The sequence below is a fragment of the Aulostomus chinensis genome, chromosome 6 (assembly GCF_037954235.1).
Source record: "Aulostomus chinensis isolate RoL2024-O1b breed Wild chromosome 6, RoL_Achi_v1.0, whole genome shotgun sequence".
Classification (NCBI taxonomy): domain Eukaryota; kingdom Metazoa; phylum Chordata; class Actinopteri; order Syngnathiformes; family Aulostomidae; genus Aulostomus; species Aulostomus chinensis.
This window is the reverse complement of record NC_141325.1, coordinates 25,269,666-25,293,327: the sequence shown is the minus strand read 5'-3', so window position 1 is coordinate 25,293,327 and position 23,662 is coordinate 25,269,666. Positions and strand designations below refer to the sequence as shown.

Genomic DNA, 23,662 nt, shown 5'->3' with positions numbered 1-23,662 from the left:
TAGTGATGTTGAAACAAATCATTTCCCAGGGGTTGTATGACTCTCAAAGCTGTCCCTGCCAGGGGATGAATGCAACAATTTAGCTTTAAACACACTGGAATTGTTTTACCTCAGACCATTTACAGTCCTTCTGTGTCCTCATTACCAGGATGTACCATGGAGACAGAGGGATGGGCATGTCTCACCTTCGCTATGAAGAGGAGGAGGGTGAGTGTGACTAATACAGAGTGGTCCCCTGCCAACAGAAACAGGATAGTACACTCATTACACTCACATATTCCCCTTATTAGATTGGGAGACAGTCGATTTATCATTCTCATTTTGTAGATTTTTGCACCTCATTCACTAAATGTACTTAGCCACAAATTTGTTCTTGCATACTGTAGCAAGTGTCAGTTACCTAGTTTTGCAAGACTGTGATGTTAATAAAAGAGGTACAGCACACAATAGGTGTCAAGCAATTACAAACAACCTGTAGGTTCTGCTTCCCGTCACGGTTTGTCCTGCTGCGGATTTAAGAGAATCATATTGTGTGCATGGACAAATTGGTCCACATGAACCTTTTGATGAACGAAGCCCACTGTTTCTAATTTGTGCAGAGAATTTGTGTGGGTAAAAGTTGTTAATGGAGGAGAAAAGAATGATAAAAAAGATGTGGTTTATACTCTGTGTTTGCGTGTGTGGACATTTTTGTCAGGGCTAGTGATAGAGCGCAGGTGTGTGGGATCGGTTTGTGTGTTTTTACAGTTTACAGTAAAACTGTTATTGTTCTCTTTTCTGAAAACATTCATTTCAGATTTGCATCTCCCTGTTGCTCCTTATTCCACATGGAGTTTTACATGCAATTAGTTCTACAGCGATGCTTTAATTGTCAGCAGATGATTAGAATCAAATCATTTAAGGTTTTTTTGTTTTTTTCGTGGTTGTTTTTTTGGTGCAAAACAAGGGTTATACACACCAAATGCTAAATCACAAAACAGCTATGGGACTCTGACTGTGAGGAAATTTGATTTGCTTTTATTTGCAAGGCTTCTGTTGCTAATAAGCAGAAATGAGCTGTGAAACATAATTTATTCAGTTTGAGAGGTTTAACATTCATGAAAACACTCGTGAGTGTGAGGTATTAAAGAAAAATCTCATCAGACAATATGCCTGTGTTCCTGGCTGTCAGTCAGCTATTTTTGGTGCCTTTCATTAAACCATCATGTATGTCAGTTGTTTTGGAGAAACTCTGATCTTATTGAAGCTTGTACCCAAACTACCTCGTACTAAAGTTTTCCCCTCCATAGAAACATGTACTGGAACATCAGTTTTACATTTAATTGTGTGTAACTGTACGAGCGGTGAGAAAAGCTACATGCAGTAGATATTTATGTGATCATCTGGGAACCATCCAAATGTGTCTGCAGACCATCAGTCCATCTACATTGGAGTCCCAGTGCCTCGAGGATATCGACGCAAGCGCAGGCGAAGACGTTCTAGTCGTGAGGCCTCTGACATGGAGAGAGACAGACGCTATGGCAACCACAGACATCAGGAGCCGGAGCAATACAGAGATATAGACATGGAGGAAGGACTCCTGGATTCAAATGATCAGAGTCTACAGGACATCAACCGCACAAGTAAGTCAGTAGTGTGGGGATCTGGCCCATAACCACTGTCACTGTTATGTCTGGTCAACTTTTCCTGGCATCTCCCTTCCAATATCCGTGTGAACATTTAATTTGGTTGCACTGCCTGTCGATGTCTGACCTCGGCCGGCCAATCAGTTCTGCTTACAGACAATTAATTAGATCTAATTGCTCATCGTTAATCCTTTTGGCTTGAATTCTGTGGAAAACATTAAAAAAAAGTATTTCACCTGCAACTCAAACATCATAGGCTACATTTAGCAGTTAGAAAAGCACACAACCATGGGGAACTGCCTGCCAAGAATGGGTAGGGAAGCTGGGAGTTATCTGGGACTGACAAAGACCAGAGGCAGTGGGAAACGGGCAGCCTGGCTCTGTGCTGCACCTTCATACCGGAAGAATTGTTTGTTTAATCTGTGCAATAAAGTGGCACTTGTGTTAAGCCTTTTTTCTGGACTGATTGTTGGCGAATCTGGGATGTTTGTTGCTCTGTAAATTTGCCAGGAACAACTTCATGAAGAAGTCTGGCTCATAAACCCTTATAATTCCTCAATGCGAACCAGATAATCTATGATCTTTAGAGGTGCTGCTGTCTTTTTTCAAGACAAGCAGTCTTACTTGCTTGTAAAGCTGGGGGTTTCTTGTTGTATGACAACCACAGTAATGGCAGTAGTAAGAGAATTTAAATTTCACTGCTTTTATTTCATACTTTTATAAAACACACAAAAGACAATATGAACTCATTTACACGTTTAGACAAAGCCAGGTTGAGATACCGGAAATCTGAATATAGCTTCACATCTACTGCACAGACACAAGACTGACATCAATCTCATCATCTAACACTCTGCAAAAAAGTGAATAAATGCATCTCAAAATGCTGAACTACTTTGAAAAGCCATGATCAGTTTGGGTCTTCAAATGTGATCTTGTTTACATGAAGAGACCATTTGAATGGCCTTCTTTAGTTATATTCATGACATCATGAATTGTGTTGGTCAGAGAGCTTTGACTCCACAACTTACGCTGTATTTGATGACATTTTCAGAAGTGGCAGAGCCCGTGGGCTTCAATTTTCAAGTGAAGAACTTTCATTTAGTCAGTTTTTGTAAATTGCTTTTAAAATGTCACTACCAACGGCCTAATCTTTACGTTTATGTTGCCAGCTCACTTAACCTCAGTGGCTTCCAAATGCCACAGATTGAAAAGCTAATATTATGTTAGCCAAAAGTCCTTTTTTAACTTGAAAGCTTACTGTAACAACTTTACTTGGTCATTCAGATGTAATGTTATCATTCCTCAAAGTGGCCTCAAAGATCTTAAATAGATAGCCAGAAAATGAACCACCAACCTTTAGGCATCCAGGTTGCTGTTGCCTAGTGGCAGGGAAAATGTTGTTTTCGGGCAGATACTTGAACACCGAGCCCTTAGTGTGCACAACTTCACGACACAACTACATGAGTTCCATTTGAAGGTAACAAATGTTGGCCATAGTTTCTAACCATCAGCAGCTTCTTAAGTAAATGTGTTGGTAATAATCTGCAGGATTTTTTTGCTAATTTCTACCTTTTCATTAAACTTCAAGGCACGGTGCACCTAAGAATTACATGAAATAAAATAGCCACTTTCACTGCAGCTATTGTAACATAACATAGCACCGTGCAGAGGGATATCAGGTGTACTTAAACAGACGTGACTTGTGAGGAGTCTGTCTGCTGCCTCACTGTTAGCGTTCATTGCAGCTAAGCTAATTAGCAGTCAGCCATTCAGTGGGGGGTCTGTAATCCACAAAGAGGAAAAAAGGGTGTTTATCTTATTGTTTGTCTCACTCTTAACATTGTGGACCATAAGCCTATCTTCTGCATGTTTCCCTAAAGACCTTTAACTGCCCTTGTGCCACTGACCATAAAGCCCAGTATTGACTATGCTGGTTCAGGAATGGCTGCAACACTAAATGGAACACCTTTTTAGCCACACCTGTATTTACAACATATCCAAATAGTCATTGCGAAACGAGCCTATTCCATGCTGTGTAATATAGGAACAAGGGGGGACAACTCGGAATGATGATTGAAAAATATATAATTTTTCTTGTATTATTGCTATTAGAGAGAAAACACTGCCTTTTATTCTCATTAGTGTTCAGGAACTGAAGCTGCTCTCTTTCAGAAATAACTGAAGTATGGTTGGAGCCCTGCACACAGCTGCAGGGGTTTCATCTGCATTATTCTAGACTGAGTGTGCCTCAGTGCACGAATATCTGTAATGATATGGTGCCATTACCAGAGGGAGGCTTACTGCAGAAGCATTACAAACACTGCAGATATCAGCAGGGATAAATGTTGCTGAGGAAGGGAAGTGTAAACAACTTAGGAAAATAGACTGTGATGATCATCATCCAGTTTGTAAGAGTTAAGAGAGATGGTAAGATGTTTGGTATTTAGCAACTAATACTTACTCACAGTGATGGACGACCATTGAAGAGAGACTTTGTTACGGTATAATAAGCTATAATTTTTGAGTGTCTGTACTGTCCTTGATGACTTAACAGTGGCTTAATATAAAAACAGACCGCACGTTCGGGTGCATTATCAATTTAACAGCTAATCCCTTTGGTTACATGTGTGTATGAGTGTTGTCTACCGTATGTGTTGTGTAACTGCTTCTGCCTGGATCAGCGTGACCTGCAGCTCTATTTTGATAAAACACCGATGTTACTGACTGCTGGAGTTTTGAAATATGGTCTTTGTCCATTTACATGAATGCATTATTAATGGTATTCTGTTGAATAAAGGCAAAATAGGAAGAATTTCAAGATGCATGATTATTTTTTAGTGGAGATTACAGGATCGATTGCTCTCGTGTAAAAATGCTATTTCATGTCAGTTGGACTTGCTAATTAGGATATTATTAAACTGGATCTCATGAGCCTACAGGATCCCCTCCATAAAAAAGTATATTCCATTTCTTATGGAGTTCAAAGGAAGTTTTTCACCGCTGCTATCGACCAGTGCCTGTCCACTTTAACAAATGTTGTGTCTTCAAATGAAATGAATTGAAAGACTATACCATTGTAATTTTATGTTATGGCCTTGAATTGACTCTGAAAATAGCAATCTCCTGTTAAAAACTCTTCAGTATGAATCTTTGCCGACCATGCCCCTTGCTTCCTCTGCGGTACCAGCAGTAATGATTGCAGAACAGAATCCTGATCACACATTACGTCCTGATTATAGGTATTCAATCATGTGCCTAGCGAACAGACTGTCCAGTCCAGTGTTGCATTTTATTGTATGTTGACGTTTGTGAATGGTGCTTTGGGCTAATGAGCTGTCAGATCAAATAGGCACGGTGCAGCTAACCTATAGACTGAGCTGCATGGTAATCGTAATACACGGTCCTGTGTCTTTTAATACCATCAGTGATCAATGAGATTGAAGCGTCATATTGACAGTAACCAAGAGGTGATTCCAGTTAATATGTCGTTTTGTCTGTGTGAGAAAAAAACTTGTTGAGACTCAGTGTTCATGAAAGATGACTAACCAAAATTTACTAAAATGTTACACTAAACGACTAGGATTACCTCTTGCAGGTCAGTGCAGACATAGATTTTGACGTGTAGTTTCCCTATTGATCAAAAACTGAAAAAAAATGTAAGATTATGTCGGTTGTATTGGATATCTTGTTTACACACGAAAACAATACATCAGTGATGCTTATAAAATGTGAAAAGATCCCTAAATGCATCCTTCATCGATTGGATTTGAAGATATAATATGTATATTTCATTGGTATCCTGATTTGGGATTTTTCTTAGTCCAATCTTGTCAGTTGATGGAGGTATTATAATAGAATGATGCTGTGTGTATAGTACTGGATATTATCCATGCCTTTGACAGTTACAAACATATGTAACAACTTCTATCGTACCGTATCTCTATGCTTTTATTCCAGTAAGAAGAGAATGTGCAGTGTCCTTGTCAATATGGAAAAAAAAAAAAATCAAGTTCTTTTAGTCATGATAATATACTCCTGGGTGAACAGCTTATGGTTTGATCCATTTATTCGCCATAAACTACTTTAAGTGGACTTTCTCGCTATTCATTTGTGGATTTCCTGAGGTCTGTTTGGTAGACATTATTCAGAGTGAATCTCTCCCACTTCTTCCCCATCACAGGGAAAAGTGAGCTGTCATTTTGTAGGCTGTATAGTCATTAGCTGCTCAGCTGCAGTGCATGAATTAGTACGTAAATGTGCTTTCAAATGTCACTTCTGTCCAGTTAAATGCTAATGTGTCATTAATGGTGTGTGATGATGCTAACAACACACTGTCTGCACATGACATGTAATCAACAGAAGTTTGTTTACTTTACCTTTTACTCTCTCTAGTGACAGAGCATCTCCAGAGTTCATGTACTAATACTGTTGCACTGCAGAAGCATGACTCATTTCACTGAAGACCATTTTTATTCATTTGAATCACAGAAAATGATTAATAATGCATTTATCGAATATGCTGATGTATGATTGACCGCCAAGTGGAAAACACTGAAAGTATTTTGAAAACCATATAATATACTGGGAGCTTTGTTCTTCAACTCCATCAAGTGTCTCCGGCAGCGGAACGGCTACGTTACATTCTGAGTGAAGACGATGACATGCCCACGCCAACGCTCTTCACTGAGATGGACACTCTACAGCGAGAGGGCGATGAGCTGGAATGGAAGGAGTCAGCTAGGTGGATGGGACAACACACACACACACACACTCACACACACACTCACACACACACACACACACACACACATATACACACACACATCAATCATACACACACTCAAAAATCCAATCACCATGATGACTTTGTTTCAATATTTAGTTTTGAAAAATATCCACTTGAAAATGAGGTTAAACACACAGCACCAAGCTGGCTCATACCATGATTTAAATCTGCACAGCCTTGTTAAACTTGTTGAATATTCAAATTAGAACTGACATTTTGAGTTATGAAACAGGGGAAACTTATCAGAGCAAAGATGGCTTTATGCCATTTAAGTCTTACATTTCCCGAATGCTGACTCCCGGTATCGTGCCATTGAGTAATGAGATGATTAAATGTCATCATTAATGTTCCACTTCTTGCTGTGAAAAAAGGTCAATTGGAGATAAACCTTAAACCTGATGTTTCCAGAAAAGATGTCATTGTTGTCAGTGAAAAGTGAAAGTAAAGACCAGAGACATCTCATACTTGTAGCAACTGTTAACCATCATGCATGTTGCCCACGAAGTAGTGACAAAGCAAATTCACCCAAAAGTAACAAAGGAAAATACTGCTGACATATGAGCATGTAACCTGTCAGTGTTAGAATAAGTTCAAGTTAAGGTTTTTAGACACAGGAACACAGCTGAGGTGCTGCTTGCGCTCAAATACTATTAAAGAGTATTCATCACTGATTCGGCCTCTGTTGGTTTCAGGTGGGTGAAGTTCGAGGAGAAGGTGGAGGAAGGAGGTGAGAGGTGGAGTAAACCTCACGTGTCCACGCTGTCCCTGCACAGTCTCTTTGAGCTCAGGACGTGTCTCCAGACTGGAACGGTTCTGCTGGACCTTGATGGCTATTCTCTGCCTCAAATAGTTGGTGAGACTTTCTAAAATTGTATATTTCTAATAGTGTAAGGAAACAAATCTCAGTAGAAACTCTGAAGATTTTCCATGAAGTAGTTCTATGTGTATATAATTATACCTGTGGTGAAGACTTGACTCAAATTGTGAACTATATACAAAGATGGATGACACATCACCGTGTCCTTCTGCTAAAATTAAACCATAAAATCCCAGATATGGGTGCAGTGATCTGTTCTTCGTGACATCATTTAGAACCAGAGACTGTGTGGCAATGATCAGTTCGTTACATTCGAACAAAACCTTTCTAGTGCTTGAATCATACAATTAAGCCCACAAACTTTCATATGTACAATTTTCAAACAGTTCACAATCACCAGTACTCTCAAAGCAGCTGCCACTTATTAGAAGCTATTCAGAAGAAGAAGAAGAAGAAGCTTTTTATTTTATTGCATAGACACGACTGAAACTTGTCCTCTACAATTAAACCATCCTCTCCAGAGAAGTGAGCAACACTCGGGCACCAATTCCAGATCGTATGCCTGTTTATTGGTCTGAATTATGGACAGGTGTATTAACTAAATGTACAAGTTTTTGTTTGTGGGGAAAGCTGAAACCTGAAGGAAACCCACTCAAAAATGGGGGAAAATATATATTGTTATATGTCTGGAGACGAGCAACGTAAGAATTTCATTGCATGGTGTAAACAGCTTTTTCTAACTGTATAAATGACAATAAACTTCTTCTTGAATCAAACTCCACACAGAAAATAACTGGGACAACCAGGAGTCAAACTACATTAACCTTTGAACACATGAAAAAAAAAATGTGTTTGGCGTTTATTTTGTAAGTCTCAACTTTTAACCTAGAGAGTGTGAGATTTACTACTGTTTCCGCAGCCAGTCACCAGGTGACAATTGAAATCTATTTGCTTCATTTTTTACTTTATAATTCTTCTCACTTAATGCCCCAAAGCCAAAGCTTTATTCATTTCAAAACCCATAAGAATGTAATATAATATCAGGACAACACCTGTGCCTCATAAAATTTGATTGAGCTTTACTCCTTACCAAAGAATTTACATCCTATGACACACCTGAATTTAATAACTCATGTTTACAGAGGCTGCACACGATTAAAAGTAACTCCGTCAGAGTTAGCTAACAGCTAATTCACGTCTGTTGATGCAGCTGCTTCAACTCACTTCTATATTTATGAACTGTAGTTTCTTGAGCCGGGACTTGTAACATGGCACAAAACTTGACTCATAATGTAAGTAGTTTTTGTGTTAAATAATTTCAACCGTGTTTGTTTGTCAAGGATACTAACAATGTAACTCTTGGGACATGGGCTAGCCTACTGTGTAGCTGATGAAGCATGATGGCTGCTTCCAGTTGTGTGACGAGACAAATTACAATATATTGTAATGCAGTATTCAGTTTAAGTATTAATGAAGGTATTCATAACCATGGTAAGAAACACTACTGGAAAACACAGTTAAATTAGTCTAATCAACATGCTTGAGTACAATAATTTTTTGCTAATTTGCACTGACCTAGCAAGCTTACAAGCTGTCTCAAGGTAGTTTAGGTTGCTGTGTCAGATTAGCATCCATTTTTTTACAACCCATACCTCTTTGACACTCCGTGCAATTAAACACTGAAACATTTACTACATTTAATATCTTCACCACAGTACACAAAGGCTGTAGATGTACTTGTATTGCATAGGCAATAAGCACTGCAAAAAAAAAAAAATTTGCTGAGACATTAGTCTTTTTTTTTTAGACTCACTGCACTTTTTTAAGAAAGATAAATAGTACACCAGCAAAATAAAGCATCTTGTTTTTTCAGGTTATATAAATATATATACAGACATAAAAAAGTGTCCCAGTGTTAGTTAACCATTTTCATGAAGCAAATGCTTTAGTGACTGTGTCAGATTACTTCAGATGAATATCACCGTAAATTGTTTTAGCTGTGACAGTTTACGAAGTATCCATAGTTGTATGGCCTAGAATCTTGCTCATTTTCATAAAATGGTTTTTAAAAAATGAAGAATAACTCCTGGCCACATTATGTTTATTGTTCAGACTGAATTGATTTTTCAAATTAGGGTCAATTTTATGGGTGCTAACAAAGGGGTGTGTCAGACAAAGACGACCAGGCCGGCCAAAATGAGCAGATCATCGGTTCAATCCCGGCAGGATCCCACCAGCAGGATAAATGCGGAAAGTGAAGACACCATGCCCCCTTTGCCATCAAGGCCCTCAGTCACAACTGTTTACTGGCCACACATCAAACTGGTTTTACTGAGCAGCTTCCAGGTGTGAAGGTGTAACCCGAATGAGATCAGTGCGCGACTACAGAAAAGAATATTGCACTCAGTGGGATGTCCTCTGAATAAATGAAGCTTGAAAAAGGATCTTGTAATCCCAATTTTGAAAATCCTCTCCTGTGTTTACCATTTAAGAGCTGAAAAAGAACAGGTGATTGAATCCTCTCAGATCTTGTTGGATAAATTATTTGAATATTTCGTCCCATGCCATGCAGTTTGTAGAGTTAAAATCTGAATCTGTTTCAGTGTTTTTAAATTTGATCTGCTTTTGATAAAGTCTTTATCTGTCCACTGGCTAGTCAATGTTTCTCCCTCAGAATTATGATAATCATAAAACACTGTCTTAACTCGTGTAATACACACACACACACACACACACACACACACACACACACACACACACACACATTGTTCTTGTGCTGCTAACTATAAACTCTCAAGTTGGCATTTCAAGTGGTAGCCTGACTGTAATACAGGGTGTCGGCCTTTGCATTTGCAGCTTAAATACCATTTTCCAAAACAAAAAACCACTCCCTTCCATGAATTGCATTATATTCAGTTATTAAATTATGAGTAGAAACCTTGACTCTGGCCGTATGCTCCTAACATCTTAACACAAATGACTGTGAATTATAAATATGCATTTTTCCAGATGACATCATTGAGAGACAAATAGAGGAAGGCATGATAGCTCCTGAGCTCAGGGAGAAGATCAGTTTTGTGCTGCTCAGGAAACATCGACACCAGACCAAGAAGCCAATCCACCGCTCGCTGGCAGACATCGGAAAGTCTAGCTCCTCTACCAGTGAGTGCTCCCTCTCATCAGAAAAAGTGATATCTGTCTTTGAAAAAGAAAAGATTTCGTGACATGAAGTGCTTCGGGATTTATAAGAACAAATCAGTCTTCAGAAATAGCTCTTTCCTTTTATTAAATATAAATGTAAAGATAGATTTAGTGGTGCAAAGGGCCTAAGTCTATTTCCATGATTATAATTATGAGCATATATTATGACATGACATCATAAGAAATGGCACTGCAATATCCAGATTTATTTTTATTTTCCCCTGTGCCTTATTAATATATTATGTGTTTAATTTTGCACACTGTGATATATTTATCATGTGTATATTTGACTCACTTGGTAAATGAATGAATGCACTCCTCCAGTCAACAAGGCTCCTCCACAGGGGCCATATTAATGTTTAATGAGTTAATTATTGGTGGAGCATTTCTTCATGTAGAGTGGGCACTGCTCACATGCTGCTGAATCTATCATAAAGCTTCAACTCTGATCACTCTGTTGGTGTTTGTTTTCCCTTGCTCGCCAGATCGGACTGTGGGGCCTCGAGGTGCACCTGGTCCGGGGCCAGTGGCCAACTTTAACCGGTCCACAGAAGACCTGCGAATGAAGCAGCAGCCTGCCAGCTATGGCCGCCTGCGTAAGTCTTTCAAATGGTCAAGATCTGTCTTTTTCATATGTATAATTTTTTTTTATCTGCTTTTTAAAAGACAGTGGATGACTTCCCAAACTTATCTGTCTGGTTAAGATATATCTGTCAAAAAACATAGATATTCTGATCCAAACCAAATTAAACAGAATTATGTTTGCTAAAAGTAAGAACCTGACAGAAGAAGGAAATGTCTTCAACATGATCCTCAACTGGAGAAATTTACTGGATTTTTCTCTTGCTAACATTCAACTACCATCTTGAAACTAAAGAAACGAACAGTGCAGCCTTTTTTTTGGTTCGCATTAGAAAGGCTCAGCCTCATTGGTTATCTCACTTTTAACTGCCATAAATGTATTTATTGGAGCGCCATCAAAACAGAATTCTTTTTATTTTTCTTTTATTTTCAACCTGTGCCCCATTTTTATTTGTTTGGATCAAAATGATTAATGGGGACCAAAACCATTGAACTTTCCCCTTATTGAGCAGGAACACAATGACTGCAACAACAGTGGGGGAACTATGTTACTCCATCAGCTGACAGACTAAGATTTACACTCTTCACCTTAAATCGCTCTTTGAAATCTCAATCACTGACTCAATGGATAATTTCCCACGTTCCCGCTGGTCTCTGCTATCTCTGCCATTTTATTTTGTGCGCATGAAAGAGTGTCTCCAACACTTTCATGTCGATCAGATAATCTGCCATTTTATTTTGTGCGCATGAAAGAGTGTCTCCAACACTTTCATGTCGATCAGATAAGTGAAATCCTCTGATGCCGTGACCCAGTGCTGTGTAGAGTTCAAGTTCTCCTCATTGCTGGACTCATGCAGGGCTGGGACAAATTGAACTGGGACAAAAAAACAAAAAAAATCGGCCCAGGCATTTTGGCCCAGATCTACCTGCTATAATCAATCACACACCCCCATCTTTATGATCCCCTCAATATGCATACATCCATGCCACTCCCTAAAAACACTAAAGACATGTGATGAGTAAGATGGATTAAAGAAAGATTAAGAGACAGGAAAAATGATATTTATCTTATACAACTGTATAATCCACTTGACAGCATCTGCCTGAAAGGCCTGCCTTTTTTTCCTTTTTTTTATCCATTTCTCTAGACTGCAGTTTATTTTAACAGATGAACTGTTTAATGAAGGGGCCATCAAGCCAAAGGCCAAGGGGGGGGTTAAAGATGTAATTGGGCCAGCCCATTGTCACTCATGCTGTCAGTTAAGAACATATCCAATGGGCCGGTCCAGCCCTGGGCTGAGCTACATGTTTAAAGAGGCCAATCCAGACCTGCACTCAGGCAGATCAATAATATAATTACAGGTCTCACTCTTTACTTTCCAGCATTCTTGCTTAGGGGGATCAAATCATATAAAATACAGCACCACCAATTTCCCGAGCTTTGGGCTGCTGGTTCAAACTTCCCCATCTGTTTCACCCATCTCTCTCTTTGCTCGATGACTTTGGAACTAAATTATTTGTGGCGGTGTGGCAATATTGCAGGGGATTCAGTGCTCTACTCTGATAAATGTTATCATGACTTCTCTTGCAGACAACAAAATGTGCCCCCCCCCCCCCCACCCTCCCCCAAACAATCAGTGGCAAATATCAACACTTTACAGAAGTAACTTTTCTTGGACATGGACCATTGCCCACCATCATTTTATTCCAGACATTTTGTGGTTTTCAGTAATAGTGTTCTCACTCAACACTGTTCAAACAATTTTCAGTCCTATTAGTCATTCCAATCCAAACACAGAAGCAAAAATGGACCAGAACTTTCCTTTAAGTGTGACTATCACAGAATTATGTTTAAACTGATCCAGTGCTTATTTTACAGGTACATTACATCAGGAATGATCTGAAATATGTAATACCTGCTATTCTTGCCCTCCAGGTCATGCTCAGAGCAGGAGTATGAATGATATAGCAGATACTCCCAGCACAGACCAGGTAAATCCTCTCCATCTTCATCACACATCTGTATATATTCTCACGTAAAAGGACACAAAAGATTTACAGTCTAACAGTCAACATTTCCACAGAGCAGGGGAATTATTTCTTTTCATCCCTCATTGTTTTTAATGGCCACATTAATGTCCCAGCATACCTTTTATGATAGTAAAAAGCATCTATTTCCTGCATGGAAGCGTATGTCTGGTGTGTATATTTGTTTTCCACTTTGCTGCCTTCTATTATGGGCGAGATTACCCATCTCATGTCTCACTGAGGTGTTGAATTAATGTTTCACGGGAGTGGTGAGAGCCGGCTCAGTGCTAACTGCCATCAGTCTTTGTTGTGCTTGCCAGTGAAGGTGACAGACAGCTAGAGATAGAGGATGTGTGCGAACACATAACTTACTCATTTGCGGGGGATGATACAATAAACTGGCCTAAACCCGGTGACACATGCATGCACACAAGCAGTGACGCACTATCATTGCTCGGATTAGGCTCCTGGGCTACGAAACTGACAGGTCAGGATTAAGTATCATTCACTTTGATCACAATCATGCAAAATACATTGATGAGAACATTGGAATTATGGGACGTGAGCTTTTATTTGTTAGAGTGACTGTGAGGTCGAGAAGGTTACCCAGTTATGACAGATTGGTTGGATGTTCAAATTGGATTTACTGGCCTACAGTAGGTCACATGTGACACTGAACAAGTGCTTGTTACTATTTGTGTGTGTGTGAACCACATTGTCTGCGTCGATATTGAGCGGGCACCCGGTAAAACATGGATCTCATTGTCCAGTCCGCGTGCTTGGTCCTCACATGTTGCCACAGATTCAGACGGTTATTGGCAAGGCTCTTTGTTATTGAGTGGTATTGTGCTGCCATTCAATTTCAAACCACACCTTAACATGCAATCAGACAGGTCAGGTTAGATTAGCCTCCCTCTTTTACTTGCAGCTGTTATGGCCTACATTTTATTTTGTCACTATGATTATTGTTTCTGGGCATCTGATGTTCACATCTGCTTGTTGAAATAATGGGTTTTAGTTTAGAGGTTCTTATTTGGAGCATTAGAGCAGAAAGTACTAGAAGGATGAAGGCATGTACATTTTAAAAGATTCAGAGACTGGAGAGTACTCAGAGTACACATACCTCCACCAAAAAATATTTAAAAAAATATATGTTTCTTTCATATGACATATCATTCCAATGTGTTCCTTTACTTCTGTAGCTGAAAAATAAATTCATGAAGAAGATCCCCAGAGATGCCGAGGCATCCAATGTGTTGGTGGGAGAAGTGGATTTCCTCAACAAACCCTTTGTAGCATTCGTCCGTCTGTCGCAAGCCACAACACTAGGAGGTCTGACAGAGGTCCCTGTACCCACCAGGTGAAATGATTTGTCCTTTGCTTCAGTCAGTTCTCTTGTCAGAGACTCTCGTCATTCATGCACATTCCTCATTTTTGTCTCATCGCTACACAGATTCCTGTTTATTCTCTTGGGACCTCAAGGAAAGGCAAAATCTTATAATGAGATCGGCAGAGCCATAGCAACCTTAATGGTGGATGATGTAAGTGCCTGCTATTGTGTTTTAAATGTATTCTTTGGCATGCTGTCTTCTTTGGACTCTACTCTTACACCATGACAGTAAACTTGTGGAAAAAGAACATCTTGTCATTTCCTGTAGAAGCTGTGGGGAGGAGTTGCAGTCAAAATCTATATGGCATACTGTATGTGGTATGTATTCTAGTCCGCTGACCTGCTGCAACACCCTGCTGTTGCTTTTAATTACGTGTGGAGGAGATGCAGGTTGTTAAGCATCCATTGCATAGCAGGAGTTCTGGGATAATGAGTCACCATTGGTTTGCAAATGGACATGTTATCCTTAGTCCTGAATGCAGTTTTAGGTGTTTATGCTTCCTTTAGCACCACACAGGAAGCCAAATGTCTATTTAAGAACTTGTGAAATCCGTGAAGAACTAATAGTCTATCATTTCAAAATAAAAGTCAAGTCAAGTTCAAGTCCTGGCTCTTCCCACAGTTATCCATTCATCCATCCATCCATCCAGCGGAAGAAAATGGATGGATGGATGTTTTTGTGTACCTCTTTTTTTCTAGCATCACCCTAGCAAAGGTCAGACTCAAGAGCTGAATATATTTTCAAAATGAGTGATTTTAATAAACATTTCATGGTCGCCAGCAAAGGAAGCCTAACTTTGGTGATCCTTAAGGGTTTTCCTTGTGTGGCAGGATTCATGTTTAAGGGCACCTTCACAACCCAGATTTAGTCTTGTTTTCATCAAACCCTGGTGCAATTATTTTGGGTGCTTGTGAAAGCAGTTATCGTACTCTGGCACAAACTTAAACAACCTCGCTCAAGTGTTGTCATTCCATTTCCAAGGGAACCTCAGTGCAGTTCAATTCCAGTGAGATCACCATCTCAGCCTGATCCGACCAAACTGTAATTTAAACTAAATTACAGGCATCAGGTCAGATGTGAATAAAATACCACATTACATGACAGGGATGGCACTGGTGTCTTTGAGACTTTAACTTTCAATAAAACCCTCTTTTTGCCAGATAGCTTAGCAAAAGAATTTATTTTTCCATTATCAAAGTTTGACCAATTAGAATGATTTTTGTGAGCACATTGCCCTCTCTGCTCCTTTGTACACATCCCTCAACTAATGTATATATTTTTTTTTATATTTAGCCTGCTTGAATTTGAGCTCTGTGAACAAAAAGCAATACAAAATCTAATCAGTTCCACCTTAGTTCGAACACAGACTGATGTTATAAAGTAAGTGAATCTTCTCAGCAAATATGAAATGACTTTTTTGACATTATTAACAGGAAATTGGATCCTAAAAAGATGAATCCTATAATGACTTCTGCGATCCTCTGAATTTTCCTGTTGAACAGTGTCCTCCTCCGCATGGATTGTCATACATGTTGGTGCATGTCTTTTGCAGGATGAAATTCAGTACCTTTGTTTAACTTTTATTGTGCACCATCATAAGCTTAAAGTTTATCCATTTATTCTTAGCAGATGACATTCCCATGAGCCACAGTTGTACAATAGCAAAGGTAAGAAAATAACTCGATTGTTGAAAGTGATGCCAGCAATCACAATCAAAGAAAACGTGCAAAGCCAGACATCACAATGCTTTAACAATGCTTAAACTAATGTGGTGAGAACGACCTACATTTTCAAACAGTCTTCCTTGATGCAGGGTTGTAGACATGAGAGGTGGAAGGAGCTTTTGTGCAAATAATATAAAATTAGATGGAGAGGATCAAACTCTACACACTCTTTCAAGAAAAGACCCTGTCGAGCTGTTTGGGGGAAAGTTCAAAAATTCTCTGGTGTTCCATCCTCTACCCACCCTCCACCCCCATCCTAAATTTAAAAGGAGTGTGTCTACTTTTTGGGAAATATGCTTACTTTTATTCACTCCCGTCTGCATATTTTACTGAGCTCAAGACCCTAACCAAAAACATGGCTGCTAATTAAGTTAGCATGCATTGAACCCGACTTAATGAACTTTAGCAGTGGGGCAAGAGACAAAGCCATATCAAAAAAGTCATCAAATACCCTTTTCAATTAAACAAAACAGACAAAAGGTCTTCATCTGCATTAACAAAAGATGAAAACTATAAAAACTGATGAAAATTACAACATTGTTATTTCAAAGTAAGATACCTACCTGATGATAAAAATGATGCCAATAACCATACTTTCCGAAATTCTGCACATTCTTTTAATACCAATTGTTACACTGACTTTCAGCCTAAACCATTTGTCGCATTAAATGTTCTCTTTCATAGAGCAAGTATGCAGGCAGCTGGTTAAATCCATATCTCGTTATTATTAGCTGGATTGAGTTCATTCTAGAAACTTGGCAGCATAGAAGAAAAGGCTGCAATACAGTCACTGATTGTTCAACATCAAGTGAAGCTGTTTGTGTGGGAAGGAAAAATCAATGGACATACTACATGCTTCTCTTGGGAACAAAAAAAAAAAATTTCTGTACTCCTCAGGCTGCAGATACCTGCTGGTTGTAAATGTGCTATTCAAGCCGTCTGTGCTGTTTTTAGTTTACAGTTCCAATGAGTTGAGATTTAGAATGCGACTAATGCCTAAGTCATTGCCAATTATAACCAACACACTCTTTTTATGCTATTTTATGCCATTATGCTTCTCTGCATTTGACTCGTGTTTCTAGGGTATGATTAGTTTCTGACTGGCAGTTGTTTTTGAATGTAATCCAACAGGGGTCAAAATGTCGATATAGCTTACACAATTTACATTTAACAAGGCCAACAGAGAGGATGGGAAAGTGTTGAATCCCTCTTATTAGACACCAAGCAGCACATACTGATCATTATCAATGTTCCATCAGCCAGGTGAAATGGTAAAATCCCCTCCCTTTATATCTTTCTCTCTCGCCATCTCAGCTCTTCAGTGATGTAGCATACAAGGCCAGAGATCGAGAGGACCTCATCGCTGGCATAGATGAATTTCTGGATGAGGTGATTGTGCTTCCACCTGGGGAATGGGATCCCAAAATCCGCATTGAGCCACCCAAGAAAGTCCCTTCGGCTGACAAAAGGTTGGATTTTTACCATGCACCCCGGGTGTAAAGCCATTAAGCTCTCTGTGCCATTGTCTGTGGCACAAAAAGCAATCACAAACCTCCAACACTTGATGAAGTTAAACTAAAGAGAAGACCAAAGAGAATTCCTTTTGTCAAGAATTTTGTTACACAGCAAATTATTTTCTAGCCAAAGTTTGTGGGCTGAAGTAGTCCTCTAACAAACACACATAAATAAATTGAGATGTCCCATGTCAACTCTCATCTGTTTCATACTGTGTATATCATTTCTTCAGGAAGTCGGTCTTCTCTTTAACTGATCTGGGGCAGATTAACGGCACAGCTGGTGGAGGAGGAGGGCTTGCAGAGGACGAGGAGATGCCAGTGCAACATGAGCTCGGAGAGGAGCTGGCATTCACAGGACGGTAGGTGTTCCAGGCCACATAGCAAACTGCTGAGGTTTAAATCAAACATATGGAAAGGAATTTTAAATGTGAATTAATCAACACTTGGCAAAGTAGTATAATTATTTGGGTTCAAAGTCGATTCCCCAAAAGATGCAGGCATTCCCTCACAAGCACTTCAGCTGAGGATACACTGATTAATCTTTTAATTTGGCAGTCCAGTATCGTGCTGGAATGCCAATTTGACTAAAGATGAATCTGTTCTAGTTGCGCCGAAAGCAGTGAAACCAAATGTTTCACTCTTTGTTTTGTTTACTTTTATATTAGATTTGAAATGTAATTTTATCCTGATCAGAGGCAGTGTGTCTGAAAATTGGTACAAAACTCCTTACTCAGCCTTTCACGAACTTAAGAAAGCTGTTGAACAACTTCAAATCTGAAAATCTTTTGGTGCCCATCCACATCTTAATGTCAGTTCCGATCAAACACATGTAACAGAAGTTTATGTGCTCACGGTGTTCTTTTATAGTTCATTACTGAACAACTGTATTTGGAATGATTTGTAAAGCAAGACTTTCTTCAGCTTAAACATAAAATTTTAGGATTGAGGGGTGCAGGGTCCTAATGAGTCCTAACAACCACATATGATTTGTTCCCACGTAACAAGGTCAGAGGGGTTTTTTGAGAAAAAAAAACTGAAAAAAACTCTTTTTTAGCAGGACAAAATCTCAGGCAGACAGAACCAGGCCCGGAGTGGGCGGCCATCTGCCTCAACCGGATGGGGTTGAGAGGAAGAAGGAAAGAGATGGGGATGGAGAGGAGAGAGAGAGAGGGAGGGGTGGAGAGGAGAAGTGCAAAGCTTGCAGTAATTGTAGTGACATTGAAGTAATGTGTGATTTTTTAAGCCTGAAATAGGTTTTTACTTCTCCAAGCTGCCCTTCAGATGATATAGAATTGGTGTTGATTTGGGAAGTAATGGTATATGCCTGTAAGTACTACTTGGACACCTCATCAGTGATGAACCCGGGATCCCAGGGTATTTCAGGTCTGTAATCATCAGATGACCTCACCCAGGTGACCCAGTTGGGGGGTGATCGGTCCCTGACTGATGTCCCCGACTTGTGTCCAATTGGCGCATTACTCCACAGATCCCCTCTACAGGTCCACAGCCACCGCGAGACCCTTTCAGCGGCCTCCAGGATGTTTCTGATGGCTCCTAGATTGCAGTCCTCTCATTTCAAGGAGCTTAAGAGTGTGATGCACTGAGTGGCCAGCAAAACCCAGACAACCAAATTTGACTGGCTCACAGTGGGCTTTCCAGCCATTGTTCTGGCACTGTGCGTGAGCCTGGCATATTTCTAGTCCTCCCAAGGGACAGTCAATTCCAGAAGAACCACTTGCTTTGTTGACTCAAATGGTAACACCACATCTAGGCGGAGTGAAGTGGTAGCAGTGTGATCAGGGAACTTGAGCTGTCTTCAAAGGTCAGCCTGGAGCTGCCAGTCCTGAACAGTGGCAAGAACCCCTCCCAAGGAGCTTGGCTGATTTTGATCCTTCTGGCCAGCTCTGATGAAGGTGATAGACTGTTTAGGGACCTGCTGGGTCTTGCTGTTCTGGATTGCTGTGCAGATTTAGTCACTGATTGAGTCAGCCAGAGACCGTAAGACCTGGTCATGGGGCCAGCGATATCGACCATCTCCATAGCCTTCTGTGACTCTCCTCTTACATGGTTTGCACTCGGGAGTGTCTGTCAACCCCCAGGTGTGCAGGTTTGCCGGGCTTAGGAGGACGTCATAGTTTGACTAAATGAGAAACTTATTGGGCAGTGCTCTCCAGAGCTCTGCCCAGGTGATTTTGCGAGATTATGCATGCTCCCACATGGTCCATGCTCCTTGTTTGTACATGCCAACCATCTTGTCGCAGTGTTCTTCCTCCACCTCTGCTTGTATCTCATCCTGGACCAGTTGATGCTTCTCCTTCCCACAGGTTTTGTTGTAGCAAGGTTTTGGACAACTGCCAAACCCTGCCTAGTCCACAGCCACCGTGCCCACCAAGGTTTTGTGCCTCAGCCGTGCCTCAGCTCTGTTGACAGCCTCCTGCGCCTGCCACTTCCTTTCAGTCTTGCAGCGACTTTAGCCTCAGCAGAGTCCCTGTACATTATCAACTGTCAAGATCGAGTGATTTTTAACTCCTCTACTAGACCACTGAAGGGGAGGTGCATCTTGGAGACTTCTTGGTGTTCTGACAGAAGTGGGAAGCTCATTTCATCAGTCTTGTGCCAGGGATGAGAAGAGATGCAACATGGGCCCACATAGATACAGAGGGGCAAAATGACCCACAAGGTTGAGGAGGTAGGGGAGTATGGCAAGATTTTGAACCCGACCATAGATAATGGATAGGGAGAGGCAATTATGTTACAGTCCTGAGTGCAATGTCTTGATTTTGATTAATGCAGAGACAGAAGAAGGAAATGACATAATGACAGTGGTTGAACCCCAGGAGGAGAGCAGCATGCTAAATGTACTGTAAAGGTCTGATGGCAGATGCCAGGACTATGCTGCAATAGTCAATGTGAGACGTGACAAGAACATGGACCACTCTCAGAGACAGGCAGAGATAAATCTCAATTTTGTGTCTGAGGGGGGACAGCCAGATCTGCTGCAGCTGCATGGCACTGATCAAACAAGCCATGAAAAAGATTCAGCATAAAGATAGAATTCCATGGGCCCCAAAACTGACCCCTGAGGGGTACCAGTGTTGAGTGTACAAAGTTTAGATTGTGATCCCCTTTATGAGACCTGGTAAGAGCAGTTTGACAAACAGGACACAAACCAGAAGTGTGTGGATCAAGCAAAGTACAAACAGGGTGGAAAGAATGCTTTAGTGATCCCCCATATGGAATGAAGCACATTAAATACAGTTATCCTGCCAGACATGGGGTTTTTACACTTTGAAATACTCTCCACTCAGCCATGATGACATATGTTTCTTGTTGGGGTTATACTTTTAATGATGGTGTGTCTGCATTCAACAGCTTCTGTGGGGGTCTGTGCCTGGACATAAAGAGGAAATTGCCATGGCTACCAAGTGATTTCTATGAGGGCTTCCACATCCAGTCCATCTCTGCTGTGCTTTTCATCTACTTGGGCTGCATCACCAATGCCATCACCTTCGGCGGTCTACTGGGAGACGCTACAGACAATTACCAAGTAAAAATGATGACTGCTACACAAGTGAATGCATTTTAGCAACAATCAATGTCACCAATACCACATATGTCTTTTAAATATGCTGTCATGTAGCGTGTCTCTCTAACTTTATTTATACTTGGTTCATCATTGGAAAATGAAAAAAACAAATCTTGTGTTGTGCTCACACGTATTTGGAGATTTTGCACCTATGTTAATATAAAATAACATCAAGTTTTACATCTTTTTAAAGATTTTTTTACAGACAGTTGCTTCATTTACATCATTGCACACCATGTAAATAAGGAAGAAGTAATTTATGATTACTTTTGACAAAGAAATAAATCGACAGCAGCGCCGCTCTGACATGTCCGTTCTAAGTATGTTTCTCTATCTCTATAAAATAGGTGAGTGTTCTTTGTGTCAGGCTTAGGGTCCTTTAGGTGGAGACCTCATCCCCACTGGTTTCTCACCGATAATCTCAATTTGAAGCATGGAAGAGAAATGTATGCCCCCTAAAAGGATGTTATGTTATCATATTGTTATGTTTGCAAAACCAAATTTTGTGACATATGCTGATTGTCCTTTCTCCCAAGACATACCAGACAAAAAGATAAATATCCTTCTTTCCTCTGGGTGTGCTGTTGGGAGCTGAGACCAGCTGACTGTTTAGAGACCAGCTGACTGCTGGTTAGCTTAGCACACTGAATGATAGTGGATGGGCAGGTTAGCATAGCTCTGTCAAAAGTAATCAAATACACTTTTTTCTAAAACATTCTTTAGCTGTATTGATATATTTTTAAATGATATTCACTCTGAATTTATTTAAAAAGGCGAGATATACTTCCCTGCCTCGGCACACTGATTTCCTGCAGCCCCTCAAACATCCCACTGTAATTTGGGCGACAAAACCAAACACTGGTTGATGACTAAAACTGCAAGTTTGTAAGAGAGAATGAGGATGATTACCTCTGGACAAACCAAGATCCTGGACCAGATCTATTGATGACTTTCGATAGAGGTATTCTAACAGTTCTCACCCATTACAGTTCATTTCGTTAAGCCAACAAGTGGTCATCTGGTCTCTGTGGGTCTTTAGCTTCTTAAGACACATGCACTTAATACTGATTGTAGGGAGAATGCCAAATAAGTGTGTTTCAAAAAAAAAATAAAAAATTCGGCATGCTCCTTTATTCACTTGAGCTCTTGTGTTGCCAAATATAAACGCAGGGCAGAGGCAGAGGCAGCCCTAGAGTACAATCAACTAATGTCAGCACAGGAAGTTCATATATAATTTGTATAATTACCAGGTTAGCTGGGATATATCACCAGTCTTTATCTATGTTAGTTTGTCATACAAGTAACACAGCATTCCTTTATTAGATTTTGTTTATTCTCAATCAGAGAATATCTGCTTCATCCTGTCGCTCTTCTGAATGCTTTGCTTTCACAAGACATCCTGATTAATTCAATTCTACTCCTCTGTCACTGATATTTCTGCAATACAATTTCCCCCGGGAGAATGTCTCTGCACGTCCGCTGCACATGCAGGTTGGAGTATTTTTATTGTACTGTGTGGTCTTTTCAATCGACACACCAAGCCCATTGCAAAAACAACAGCACACTCATACGCATCCACACACAGATTTACACAGCATCTGTTTCAGGACAGGGCTCTGATTGACTCTCAATTCTTCCAGTCCCATTATCTCTGCCGCCTTCATTTTAGCCATATTCTCATTTTCCATGTTTATGTATGTTTATTAGGTGTGCCCCTCCTTTCCTCTTCCAACAGGGTGTAATGGAAAGCTTCCTGGGGACAGCTCTTGCTGGTTGTGTGTTCTGCCTCTTTGGTGGTCAGCCCCTCATCATTCTCAGCTCCACTGGTCCAATCCTCATCTTTGAAAAACTCCTATTTGAATTCAGCAAGTGAGCCTCTTTAAAGCTTAATGATCCTGCACTAGTTGAACACAGAGGGAATACTTTCAAGCACTGTGAACGCCCTCCGTAATGCCAATCAGAGACTGATTTGATAGTTGAATGACAGAAAATAGCGCAACAGAATCTGTTGCTCTACTGTACATGACTTGTCTCTCTATTGAGGGAATGATTCAGTCAGAATAAAGGTTTTCGGCTTTCTATTCATTACACTCAGCACAACCATTAGAAGTCCACCCAGACATGTTTCTTTTTCTTTATTAATTTCCCTTAAGCAGGTCTTTAAAATCATTCAGGGAAGGTTTTTATCTTGAGGTGAACATTCCTTGCTGGAGCCAGCTGCTTGCAAATGTTGCTTGATTTTGCTTGCTGGCTACCTTTTCTACATGATTCTGCATCTTGCATATGGTTTACATTACCAACCAGTGAACAATGGTCCATGGTCAAATAATTTCAAAATATAAACTTCATGAGCATTTTCATTGATGATTTTGATTGAGATCGAATTTTTGTAGTTGGAGTAA

General features: G+C 40.2%; 1 protein-coding gene across 1 annotated transcript in view; it reads left to right on the top strand.

Moving 5' to 3' along the window:
• slc4a5a (solute carrier family 4 member 5a) overlaps nucleotides 1-23,662 on the top strand; it is a 42,769-nt gene that overhangs the window by 4,341 nt on the left and 14,766 nt on the right. Inside the window, exons 2-14 of the mRNA XM_086207155.1 lie at nucleotides 149-207; nucleotides 1,410-1,622; nucleotides 6,240-6,369; nucleotides 7,107-7,267; nucleotides 10,241-10,393; nucleotides 10,918-11,028; nucleotides 12,951-13,006; nucleotides 14,245-14,402; nucleotides 14,496-14,583; nucleotides 17,472-17,626; nucleotides 17,905-18,033; nucleotides 21,047-21,221; nucleotides 22,996-23,129. Coding sequence (XP_086063281.1) covers nucleotides 150-207; nucleotides 1,410-1,622; nucleotides 6,240-6,369; nucleotides 7,107-7,267; nucleotides 10,241-10,393; nucleotides 10,918-11,028; nucleotides 12,951-13,006; nucleotides 14,245-14,402; nucleotides 14,496-14,583; nucleotides 17,472-17,626; nucleotides 17,905-18,033; nucleotides 21,047-21,221; nucleotides 22,996-23,129 — 1,721 coding nt within the window. The 5' untranslated portion in view covers nucleotide 149. The remainder of the gene's footprint in view (nucleotides 1-148; nucleotides 208-1,409; nucleotides 1,623-6,239; nucleotides 6,370-7,106; nucleotides 7,268-10,240; nucleotides 10,394-10,917; nucleotides 11,029-12,950; nucleotides 13,007-14,244; nucleotides 14,403-14,495; nucleotides 14,584-17,471; nucleotides 17,627-17,904; nucleotides 18,034-21,046; nucleotides 21,222-22,995; nucleotides 23,130-23,662) is intronic.